Source organism: Crocodylus porosus, unplaced genomic scaffold, assembly GCF_001723895.1.
Source record: "Crocodylus porosus isolate Cpor-Errol unplaced genomic scaffold, CroPor_comp1, whole genome shotgun sequence".
In the NCBI taxonomy this organism is placed as follows: domain Eukaryota; kingdom Metazoa; phylum Chordata; order Crocodylia; family Crocodylidae; genus Crocodylus; species Crocodylus porosus.
The window spans coordinates 33,158,682-33,171,868 of record NW_017728948.1 but is presented as its reverse complement, the minus strand read 5'-3'; the positions used below and the strand labels follow the sequence as shown (position 1 = coordinate 33,171,868).

Below are 13,187 nucleotides of genomic sequence, written 5' to 3'. Positions count from 1 at the left end.
GCTATTGATAATGCATTTTTAATAATATTTCTAACAGGGTGATCCCCGCTGCCCCCCACTGCCCTACACTGCATGGGGGGCTCTGCCATGAGCCCCCCGAACCCGTGCCCACCCTCTAAGCCCCCCATAGCTGCCCTGCCTGCCCCAGTTCCTGGCTCTTTAAAAAAAACAAAAAACAACCAGGAGCTGGGGCAGGTGGGGCAGCCATGGTGGGTGTTGGGTGAGTGGTTGGGGGTGCTTAGGGGTTTGCAGGAGCAGGCAGGGGCTTGGGCCTGGCAGGGGTCCACCCATGGTTCCCTCCCCACTCCTCCAGCCTTCCCTCCTCCATCCCCTGCTTACCAGCATGAAGTCCAGGTCCAATTCCCTGCTGCAGCCAGCAGGGACTGCCCAAATCACCGAAGCTCTCCAAATCTTTTCTGAATAGATTAGGAGAGCTTCAAATCAATGAAGACCTTTTAATTGGTCCCCTGATTCAATTCGGTGATTCAGCCACTGAATCAGGCCAAATCTCCTCCAAACCAAATCAGCACCTAAAGCTTCACGCAGCCCTATTAAGCAGTGCATGTGCATTTTCTTCAAGGAGGCAGAGAGCAACACTGCTTGATTCTTTATCAAAGTTCTCTAGCATATCCATGCTGCTAATGTGCAAAGGCGAGGTAGAAGGGAAAAATAGCAGAAAGAGACATTGCTGAGCATGGCTTTGCCCTGGGCTGTCTTTGGTTGCCACACAGTCCAGGGATCACTTAACTACCAGCCAACGGGGAAAAGTGAACAGGCAATGGGCAGAGAAGCCAGGCTTTAGAGAAGATGAAATCAGTGTGGAGGTTAGGCACCAAAATACGTACAAGGATCTTAGCCTTAGTCCTTTGCAGAGCTGAAGCTGTGAAAAAAGGAGAGAGTTCAGGACAAAGTTGTGGAGGAGGAAGTTTGAAAGGCGTGAAAAATTGTAGCAGAGATGGGAGTTTTTGACGGAATGGCTGTTCTCTGGTCCACAGAGATGGTAAACCTTGATCTTATTTTGACTACAGATAAATCTTGGTAATACTTAATAGCCTTTTAAAAGTTGAAACTCTAAATAATACTAATAGATTTGGAACCCAAGTTTGTAAGTATAGTAGCTTTTCTGCAGAAGAAAATTACAGGATAGGAAAAAAGGAATGTGTGCTCGAGATGGACCAGAAAATAAAGAAGACAGGTGTGTTTGGCCTGAGGGGTTTGGCAGGGCATCCTTACATTTTTTCATTTACCTAGCAAATCAGTGAACCATATTCAAAGCTTGTGATGCAAGGTAAATGATCTGCTGACTTGGGGTGAAAATCTTGGCAGCCTTTCCAGGGTTCTGTGGAGATTTCTGGAGACAAAAGGATTTTTCTGTAATTTTCCAATGTCTCTTTTCACACATCATCTCCTCTAGCAAGTGCATTAAAGGGCATATTTAATACACAGATAGGTATTTGTATGTGTAACTTAGTATAAAACAAAAGACTTTAACATTTAGGGGTATGTTGTAAGCTTGTTATGCTTATGTAGCTCATATTATTTATGCGGATAAAAGGTTTGTGTCTTTATGAGAAGACTACAAATACATTCCTATTGCAAATGTTAGCCACAAATAAGCAAAAGTTAGCCATGTCGATATCAATATTTCATAAACCCTGTGTTTTCTAGTACCTAGACCACCATGGAACCATTTAAGAAAATGGTTTTAAGAACTTTCCTTTGTGACTACATATTGGACAACATATGCAATTCAGATGTACATTTCAGCTTTAAATTTGAATTTTCTTGATTATGAAGTTTTAGCTTATTCCCTTAGTGATACTCAATTAGGGTTGTGTTAATTGTTTAAGTTTTTTTATTTTTATAGTTGTCTTAGAAGTTATTAAAAAGACAGAAAAACAAAACAAAACAAAAACACATACATACCCATACAGTCTTTCAGAAATGTGTGCAATAATTATTTCCATCACATTGTTATATTACATTTTTAATGTCAGTGTGTGAAATATTATGGGCTCCTATAGACGTGCGGGGAGCCTGCTCCAACATGCTGGAAATCCAGGGCACAGAAACTGATGTGCTCCAGCAGCCTTCCGCATCACACATATCAGTGTCCCCATGCGATCCTGCACTAAAAACATGGTGGTGGGGCACTTTGAAATAAAAAGCATTTGATGAGCTTTAGTTCAAAGCACCCTGTTGCCATGTTTCCAGTGCGGAGATGCTGATGCATGTGACACGTGGGTGCTTTTAATTACCACAGCTCACTAATTAAAGCACCTAGTGCCTTGTCGCAAACCACATGTAAAAATGCCCTATCTTCTTTCATTCGAGATACATTAGCTCATCCAAGGTGTATTAGACAGTCTGCTATGTTATGTTCTGCTCCATCTGGTAGTCATTTAGTTCAATAGCTAGTATCAATAGAACTGTTTCTTATCAAGTATTTTAATGTGGTTAAATCCTTGATTTGATAAGGTGGCCTAAAAAAGTAATTACTGTGCAGACTTTCCTGTTTTTAAAGTTTATGGGACAAGTGATTTCTCATGCCAAACTAAGGAAAGCAAGAAGAATTTGGACAGGGATGTTGGAAGACTTGTATCAGATCCTCCCATCCTCTGTAGTTCATTAAAGCCACTCTGAAAGCTCTTCCCCTGTTAGCAGGAAAATGGATCTGGGCTGAGACATAATGAAAAGAAATGGGTGAGAGTGTGACCAAGAAATAGCTGCTCCCCTCATAGCACATCCTTATAACACCTTGGTTACCCAAAATGCGTCTCTTAGTAGCATTAAGTTCTTTGTACTGCATTGTTGTCCATATTATCCACTAGTAAAACCATATTCTCTACCAGTAAAAATTGACAGCACTCTGTTGAGGAGTAGAGAGACAGTACTTTATTCCAGATAAAGATCTGGCTCTAGACAGGATACTACATCTGTGGTAAAAGGGAAAATCCTAGTATTTTAACAAATTGGGCTGCCTAGGACTGGGGAAGATTAAGTTGCACTGAAGAGTTGTATGACTAGTGCTACTTTGCCCTATTGGTCTTGGGAAACTTAGGATGTGGCGATCCCTTTCCACCTGTTGCCTCTTCTGCAGCTTGGCAAATCCATCTGAGTGGAGTATTAATCAGAAAATCCATAAGGTGACCCTCACAGGGGTTCCTAGCCTCTCTGTCACTCTGCCAAGGATTTTATCTCAGGAGGCTTTGAGATGGCTTTGCCTTGACAATTCAAAAAGTACCTTTGCTCCAAGTGGCAAAAGAGCAAATAAAAAATGTAACTGTAACTTCAAGAAATGTTTTATTTTCCTTTGTCCAAGAAACCATTAATTTAATTAAAATTTGTTTGTCAAGCTGAAAACAGGTCTTCCTTAATCTTGAGGTTATGAATTACTGTGGATTATAATGGAATTCTGATCATTCCTGAGTTGTCTGCTATGTGTGGATTTATAATTCAGTATTTATTATTTTGTATATGCTAGTCCCAAAGTGAAATTGGGGTCCCCATAGTGGTGGGTATTGTGTACACACAAAGTAAGACCACTCTTACAAGTTACAGGAATTGCACAATTAGCTAGTTAATTGTGTAATTAACTGAAACCAGCTACATGTGCAAAGCACCTATCACACCATAAAAAGGTCCAACAAGTTACAGAGTTAGACCTCAAAATGTATGTTAACTTTATAGCTGGTTGGTGTCCAGCTTTAATTTGCATATGTAACAAGGTTTCCTCTGTGGCCGGGAGCCCTGTTAGCTGCTTGGGCTTCCAGCTGCACAGGTGCACCATGCCCAGCCACAAATGTACCCATGCCCAGCCACAGCAACAGGGAGTCCTGCAACTGAGGGGATGCTCATCCCCAGCACCTGCTGACCCTGGGTCCCAGTAGCACCCCATGGCTGCTAGGACCTAGTCCTATAGCTGCAGAGGTTGGGTCCCAGCCTCTGGGTCCCAACAGCCATGGGGTGCAGCTGTGATTTCCCAGCCTCGTGTGCATGAAGCCTCTGGAGCTGGGAGGTCATGGCAGCCTTGGTCTCTGAGCCCCAGAGACTTTGCCATGGGAGCTTGCTTCTTGCTGGTGTACAGGGACCCTGTGGTCAGGCTTCCCCTGTGCTGGCAATAAGGCGCAGTGGGTTCTAATACACAATCCCACAATCACGCCTCCTGCCATGCAAATGTGGCAAAAGAACTGGAGAGGAAGCAGATGCAGAGAGAGATGAAGTGACTTGACCGAAGTCCATAAAGCACAATATTTGTTGATCCTTTCATAGAGCCTTCCAATGTCTCCTGGCCCTTATTGCTTATCAAATGTTCTGTTCAAATGCCTCATTTGTTCTTCAGAGATCTATGTTACTACATTAAGAGGAGGAGGGATACAGGATATATTGCTATGAACTCTGATACTGTTAAAATGCCTCATGTTCTTCTTTAGACAACTGTATTATATTATTAATAGGGGGAGGGATCTAAGAAGTCCTTTTCTCCTCATACCATATTACTCTGACTGCCCATCCTCAGCACAACCATACAGGTAAACAGAGATCACCTGCACTACGCACATAGTAAAACTGTCTCTTCCCTCCTTCCCCTTCTCAATAGGAAGAAAGTCGTGTGATTTATGTGGGTAAAATCAGACCTGACACAACTCGAACAGAACTGAGGGACCGCTTTGAAGTTTTTGGTGAAATTGAGGAGTGCACAGTAAATCTACGGGATGATGGGTACGAACTTTCAAGATTATTTCTTGTTTGGAAGCTGCCATATGTAAAAAATTATGGAGGTAAGATTACTGTGTATGGGAGTTACCAGTGTAAGTGCTGTGACAGATGACATGCTGAGTTCAAAACCTTATTTATTTTCTTTCATCCTTATTTATTAATCTTGCTAGTTGAGATTTCCTGTCCCAGAAATAAGTATTTAGCTGCCTGACAGGACAATCATGCTGATAAATGGATGCAGTAGTTTTGGCTTTTGCACTACTGGAACTCCAGTTAAGTTCTTGCTTTCAGGAAAGGGTTACATTCATGTGCATTAATGCTTTTTTAGCTTTTGTTCACAACTGTATTTTTCAATTACAGAGACAGCTATGGTTTCATCACCTACCGCTATACTTGTGATGCTTTTGCTGCTCTTGAAAATGGATACACTTTACGCAGGTCAAATGAACCTGACTTTGAGCTGTACTTTTGTGGACGCAAGCAATTTTGCAAGTCTAACTATGCAGACCTAGGTATGTTTTTTCTACTGTACATGAAATGCGAGTACAAAATGTGGAGATCAAAATAGAACACATAATCCAGCGGTATCCAGAACTGGATTTTTGCTTGTTGGCTGTAGTATGTCAATGATTTTATAAAATTGACAGTGTTTTTACGTATTTACTACAACGGTGTCAAATGTAAGTCCTAACCTAAGTTTGAGGTTTTCAGTCATTTCCAGTAGGCAAATTGGGAGCCTCTTTTCATGACTATATTACTGTGTTGAAATGATAGTTCTGTAGAAAAATTCTGCAGGCTTTACTATTCAATGTAGTTTAGTAACTTTATGATCCATAAATAGATAACAGAATACACCCCCTACCAATATACATTTCATCAGCATTCTTCTCCTGCCATATGTTTGGTTCTGATGTTCAGACTTTGCCTTCAGTAGGTTCTATACTTGATGATTCATGGTTTCACAGATTTTCAGTCCAGAAGGGATCATAGTGATCACCTATGCTGACCCTAGCTATAACCCAGGCCATAGATTTTTATCCAGTGATTCCTGCATTGAACCAAATAACACATGAATGAACAAGAGTATCTTTTTCTCAGAGGCATCCAAAATAATTTTTAAAAACTCCAGCTGATGCAGAATTTACCATGGTCCTTGGTATAATCTGAGCCAGTGATTGGGACAACTGAAACATGCTGATGGCTAGATGCATCTCAGGCAGGGCCAAGGAGGTGATCTTCCCCCTCTATGCGGCACTGGTCAGGCTGCAGTTGGAGTACTGCATCCAGTTCTGGGTGCCACACTTCAAGAGGGATGTGGACAGCATGGAGAGGGTCCAGAGGAGGCCACTCGCATGATCGGGGGCAGCAGGGCAGGCCCTATGAGGACAGGCTCAGGGACCTGAACCTGTTCAGCCTCCACAAGAGAAGCCTGAGCGGGGGGATCTAGTGGTCTGTTACAAACTAGTCAGGGCGGACCAGCAGACATTGGGGGAGTCCCTGTTCCCCCGAGCACCGCCAGGAGTGACCAGGAATAACGGTCACAAGCTGGCAGAGGGTAGATTTAGGCTAGATATCAGGAGATGCTACTTCACGGTCAGGGTGGCTAGGATCTGGAACCAACTTCCAAGAGAAGTGGTGCTGGCTCCTACCCTGGAGGTCTTTAAGAGGAGGCTAGACAAACACCTTGCTGGAGTCGTTTGACCCCAGTACTCTTTCCTGCCACGGCAGGGGGTCAGACTCCATGATCTGCTCGGGTCCCTTCCGACCCTACTAACTATGAAACTATGAATTGTCACACTCCTTCCTTATACTTGACCAGGGAGGGATGTGAGACTCCGACTAAATATCATGTTCAGATCATGACCCAGATCAAGGGCAGGAGAGTGACTTCAGGGTCATCTAACCCTGAAGTATGCACTCAGATGTTAGAACTTTTACAATAGGGATACAGGGGTGTGGGAGGAGCACTTATGCAAATACAAAGGCCATATAGACTCTCCTGAAAAGTGCCACTTTAACATATTATAAACTCACAACTTATTTCAATTAGCTTTTAATATGGGAATTATTCACTAACTATTATATTCTACCTGACACCTGTCTAAGAGACTAAAGATATAGGAGAGATTATTTTCCAAGTAATATAGCAAGGGACATATTTCTACAGAACCAACATTAATTGGTTATTGTGTTCTTATGAAGTAATGACCACTATCATTAAAATCTCTGCATGACCTTGTAACATGGCACTAATGAAATCGTGTATGCAGTGCCCTTGGCTTTGTGTGAAGTAGGAAGTGAATACAAATATATTTTTTCTAACCAATTGATGTCTTTTCAGAGTAAATGATAAAGGTGATATGCATTGTTCACAATGAATATGCTATAATTCACTTCAACCTGCTAAATAGATAGCGTAAAGCTGAGAAAAGGCAGCTGACTGCTGGAGAGATATAGAGCTCAGGATGAAAATATAAAAGGTGGCAAGTCATTTGTTCAAATGTTGGCTGATAAAAACACTAAAGACAGATTGAAGTCTTGACTTGATTTGACTTATCTTCAGCAGTGATGAAGCCAGAGGTATTTCTAGTATCTCAAAATATCTAGGGTTTAAAATAAGCTGCCTGAAGAGGACCCTCTTAAACATTATTCATCAGTGGGAGTGGTCCCTTGAAGATCTTTCCATATTGAGCAGGTTTCATAAGATATTTCATAATAGGATATCTTTACTTTGTCCTTTTGGCAGCTTGGATGTCTCTCTACTTCAGATTGCTTTCCCTGTATTTCACAGGGAATCTATATCTGTGATAGAGAAGCAGCAGAGTGAACTTACAAATTCATGAGTCAGTGTAAGGGTAGAAATTAATCATCTGTGGGTTGAGTGTCATCTGTAAAACAACAACAAAATGTCTTGATCTGCTTTTGAAGTGATCAAAATTTAGCACATCAGTGAGGCAGCATCCTTTCAGAGTTAAAGGAACTTGCAGTGAACATTGTATGTTCAAAATATTTAATAGGTCTAGCTAAAGCCTTATGAGTAGCTGAAGAAAAGAAATGGTAGGAAAAAGATATTACCCCCAAACACAAGAACTAGGAATCATCACTATTTTAAGTAGTGATGGGTTTGCAATGAAATGCTTGTGCTATACTATTCTGCAAGCATATGTCTCCATACATAACTTTTTCTACATGAGTAGCCCCAACAGTGAAATTATGCATCTGTTTAAACAACTGTAGAATCTAGAACACGATGTGTAGACTACCTCCAAAACTTGCACTTCACAGCATTTTATTCATTATCATTATTATTATGATTTATCGTTACTATTAGCATCTAAAAGTTCCAGCTAGAATTTGGGTCCTTGCTGTATGAACACAAAAATATGAACCTGAAAAGTTAACAATATAATAGAAAAAGCTGGACAAATGTTGGAAATGGAAATAAAGATACAGGGAGGTGAAGACATTTGTACAAAGTTACAGTGACGGTCAGTTACCAACCTGGAAGTACTTAAATTTCAGAATTGAAACCCGAGTCCCAGTTCTCTGTCCTGAATAACAGTCCAAAGGCTTTGCAGAACCAACCTGTAATGTGTTTCATAATGGAAATAATTTGGGAATAATGGCTGCTTGCAGACGTTAAAAAACCAAAAACAGTATTTTACTTCAAACTCTGTGTGCTCCCAAGCCAAGCCCAGTGCATGCCCAGAAGAGGCAGCACGTGAGCTGGACCTGGCTCGCCTGATGTCTGTATAGATTGAATGCTTTACTGGGGCTTTTTTGGTGCTTTTATGTAACAGCTGATTGACTCAGCTTTAGATGAAAGCCCCAAAAAGCCCTGCTGAAGGCTCCCGATCTATACAGATGCTGCAGAGCTGGGTCAAAGTAACACACTCCTTCTTTTGGTAAAGCATCAGGGTGGGGAAAGGTGGTTTTTCTGGGGGGGGGTTTAGTATCTGCAAGTAGCCAGTATGTCTTGTGACAGTTGCATGCTTGTGGCACAATTATTGGTATAGTAGCTTGGTGGGTGGCAAAAATACCTTATCTTTTTATAGGCCTCCAAAGAGAAATGTGTCAGCACATTGTTCTTTGGAAGCTTGCCTGCTTTACATAAGGTCATTTTCAAGGTCTTTTCCACTATCATTGCTGTTTTTTCCTTTCTCCAAGGTGCAGGTATTAGTAGGTATATTGAAGTAAGTGGTGTGCCCATGGAGTTTGCAGGGCCCCTTCACTAACCCTTTGTCCCTCTTGGTTCCAGATTCAAACTCAGATGATTTTGATCCTGCTTCCACTAAAAGCAAGTATGACTCCATGGATTTTGATAGTTTACTTAAGGAGGCACAACGAAGCCTGCGTAGGTAACATGCATCACATCTGAGGATAATGGAGGGATGACGAATACCTCACGGACATCATGTCCTTCAATAATGGACAATTAAAAAGTCATAATTAGGAATTTCTCCTACTTTACACTCTCTGTACAAAAATATGGTTTACATGAACACAGCTGCTCGAAGAATGAAGAGGCAAAATGGATATCCAGTAAGCACATGTGTATCCATGGGTGTCATTTGCTTTCCGGGGGTGTTTGGTGGCAAGGGATTCTGGTGTTCATAGAGAGTACAAGTGCAAACCACTTGCAATGGCAGCAGTTCCATAGAGATACACTTAAATGTATGACTTCAAAATGTGTATATATTGCCTTTTAACAAGACAAAAACAAAAAAGCAAATTGTAAACTACAACTGCTGATGTCTGGGAATCAGGCACTGCATTCTTTTTCTTCTTTCTTTCTTTTTCTTTACTTCTTTTTCTTTTCTTTTTTTTTAAAGAAGCTTCTTCTCACCATGCAATGATAATATGACAATCCAGAAGAAACCACAAATCATAGAAGCCTGCTGTCCTTTTATTTTTCCTCATGGAGGAGAAAATGAAAGGCTAAAACTTTTCTAACGTTTTGAAGTTTCATCTTTTAATTCTGACACCCATGTAAATGTCCACAATGATGATCTTCCACAGCAGAAATTTCCAAGCCTTGTTAAGGGTCACGTGTGCAGCTTGTTCAGCGATTTTACTCTGATGAGCGGACATGGTATTACATTATTATTGAGAGTTGGGTATAACTATCTGGAGTGTGTACAGGTAGTTTATTTGCTACATTCTCTAAAGTAGTTGAGTATTTACAAATGTTAAATGGAGTATTTTTATTTTGTGTACATACTGTATGACAATGTTCTTTTTTGTTACAGCTATGCACTGTAAATGCAGCCTTCTTTTAAAAAAACTGCTGAATTTTTCTTAATCAAGAATATTCAAATGTAATTATATGAAGTGAAACAATTATTGTACACTAACATATTTAGAAAGCTGAACTTATGCTTATATATATTTGATTGTAAAAAAAAGCGCGTGTGTGTGTGTGTGTGTGTGTGTGCGCGCGCGTGTGTTTGAGTGCAAAAATATTAATGCTTTACTCACATTCATCCCTTGTTTGGTGAGCTTCTGTAAGAATTTGTCAAGAACTATCCTAGCCCAAAAGGCATTAACCACTTCTGCAATATTTTTCCACATTTTTTTCATGGCTTAGTTTTCTTTTGCAGTTTTATACACTGAATTTGTTAGGGGAATGAAATTTTCTCATCTAAATTTTCTAGGAGATATCATAATTTTGTGTAAAGTCTCTCAACTGGGTAATCATTAAGAAATGTTTTTATTTATGTATCAACAGTAATTTTGGAATGAGAAGTTTAAATCTTTTTAAAATGCTGTTTTGTTTTATTTTTTGTGATTTTCATTTGATAAAAAATGCTGAGGTATTAAGTACAGTATGATTTTTATGATAATTCTGTGTGTCTAAACACTGTTCTTGAAGCCAGTAATCTTTTCATTAGCAAAGTTTAATGATGGTATTTATCTACATTTTTTACAGTTATACATCCTGTATAAATACTGAATCTTCATTCCTTTGTTTACTAAAAAGACATATTTATCGGTTACAATTATCCTATTTATTATAAATTATGAGATGACTAAAATAATAAAAAGGCCAGTGGAAATTTTATACTTAGGATGCATGACGGTTGTCAGGTTGGAGTAAGTGCTTTGTTTGGAAAATTCAGTTTTTGCAGAAGCAGTGTTTTTTTTGTTTTGTTTTTTGTTTTTTTTACTATGCACTAGCATGGCCTCAGATGTGCCCATGACATTGTTGTTGATGACATTGCTTCTGCGAAATTAAATAGAAACTTCAGGAAAAAACCTACCATTCTGAGCATCAGGATTTCATCAGAACTTGGAGCCTGTAGACTGAATCAGTAAAGTTTGGAGGCTGCTTGAAAGTTTATATAGATTGGTATTCTATTACTGTTTGGCATTCATGACTTCTTTTAAAGATATGGTACACCTTCCTATTTAATTTCTCTTCTCACCCCCAGTCTTAGAAAACCGATTTCACCCCCAAGCCAATGCAGCTGATTTTGATAGCTGCACTCATTTTATCACCAGCATATTGTGTTCTGAGAGATTCCACTGTCTGTCCTGTTGGATGCTTGCTTGATTTTTTGGCTTCTTATTTCTGAGTAGATAGATAGCAATAAAAAAAGAACTTTTTTACAGGTTCTGTGTTACAACTGTAACATCATTTAATCTGCGTAATTCTTGTTGCTCTGTAGGTTAAAATGCAGGTATTTTAACTTTGATTGTGTGAATGCCAAACTAAAGTTTACAACTTTCCTTTCTGGATTTTGAGTATCTTCTGTTGTAAAGAAAAAAATATTAAAAGCAATAAATTATTTTTAAGAAATCAATATTTAGTATATCATATTATGTGTTCAAGGACCAGATGCATTACCTATTTTGCCTTTAAATTTCTGTGATTAAAATTTAAATACATTCTATTTTGCCCTGGATTGCTGACATGAATAAATTGGTGTGCTTTTTTTTCCCTCTCCAAGCAGACATTATGTCACGCTTCGGTTTTTTTTTTTTTTTTTTTTTACTGGCCTGACAAATATTCTCATCTTGAAGATGGCTTTCCTCTATGGATTTACAAATTACATATGAAATTAACGTAGAACTAGGATTGCTGAATAATCTGAATAAAGCTATTTGTATCTTTTGTAGTCACCGTAGGTTGCCCATCAAAATGTAAGCTTGGTGTTTCCTTTTTTAAGAGAATATTTTCAAATTAGTACGCAAATCATATTGTCATTGGAGGCAAATTGCAGCATAGCTCTATATGCCTTTTAGATGAAGATCGTACTCTAGCTTCTAAACTGTGGTAAGTACCACATCTGCAATGCTGGTAACAGAACTGGTACTTGGAAACTACGGTCTTTTCTAGAGATGTAAAAGAGTAATTTCTACGTAACGCAAAATGATACAAAGCCAAATGGAAGGAACATAAAACTGGGCGGGGAGGGGATATCAGTCTGTGCTAAATAACTCTAAACAACATTGGTTACCACTGATAGCAGCACAGAGAGGAAAGTTTGTGCCTCTGGGTTATACCAGTTGGGTCAGTTGAAAAAAAAAAAACCTCCTTTACATCCCTTTAGATGTAAGCTTACAGTAGGTAATGATTATGTGTCCTTTTTGATGGCTGTAATGAGAACTTCAATCATTGTAGTATAAGATCTGATCTATAAATGACCTAGAATAGCCATGTAATATAATGTGATTATTCTAAATTTGTACTTATGTGACAGGCATTTTCAATAATGTGAACCACTGATCTGATGGAGCTACTGTAAAATGTGTACAGTAGGTAAATGTGTAAAGCTATTGGTTGGACTATGCTGAACAGGGAAAGTGAGCTATTAGTTTAGCCCAAGCTGGGCTATTTTCCACCTGCCAATTCTACCTGTACTTTTGTGGTTTAATCCATTGTATAAAAATTCCTGTGATATTTTTTTTAAATGTGCAGTACACATCAGCCTCACTGAGCAAATAAAGGGAAACGAATGTTTCAAATCCAGTTCTGATTCTCTTATTTATGACAGGTGAATAAATTGTACATTTCCTAACTGGACATGCACTGGGTTTCTATTATAACTGTGGTATAGCTAACATCAAACAGTAGCACCACATGCATCACAGCTGCTGTTCTGGATTTTGAGCAGGAAAACAAAAACAGTCATTTCAAAAAAGAACGTTAACATGTTAGGTGAAAAATGGTGCTCAGGCTTTCCACACAGGGTCACGTTCAAAGAGGGTCACTTTCAAAGACCAGCAGATACCTCATAGGAAAACTTTGAGAAGCTTTCAGTTCAGATATAATTTGAAGAAGAATTACTGGCGCTAAGGGAGCTGTAATAAGGGATACTGGTTGCATCTACATGAGATGATAAATGATCAGTAGACTCACTCTACTGCACATTAGTGTGGCAGGCAAAAACGAAGCTCATGTGCGGTAGAATAAGTCTACTGAGTATTAGCATCACAAAACATGTACTGATTACAAAGCACTACTG

The 13,187-nt window shown here is 39.4% G+C and overlaps 1 protein-coding gene across 2 annotated transcripts in view; it reads left to right on the top strand.

The window, feature by feature from the left end:
- PPARGC1A (PPARG coactivator 1 alpha) overlaps positions 1–12,687 on the top strand; it is an 88,667-nt gene extending 75,980 nt beyond the window's left edge. The window contains exons 11-13 of one of the 2 annotated variants that reach the window (XM_019553217.1): positions 4,601–4,722; positions 5,080–5,231; positions 8,978–12,687. In XM_019553217.1, coding sequence (XP_019408762.1) covers positions 4,601–4,722; positions 5,080–5,231; positions 8,978–9,081 — 378 coding nt within the window. In that variant the 3' untranslated portion in view covers positions 9,082–12,687. Of the gene's footprint in view, positions 1–4,600; positions 4,782–5,079; positions 5,232–8,977 lie in introns of both variants that reach the window. The other variant, XM_019553218.1, reaches the window with a different exon arrangement.
- The last annotated feature ends 500 nt before the right edge of the window (positions 12,688–13,187 follow it).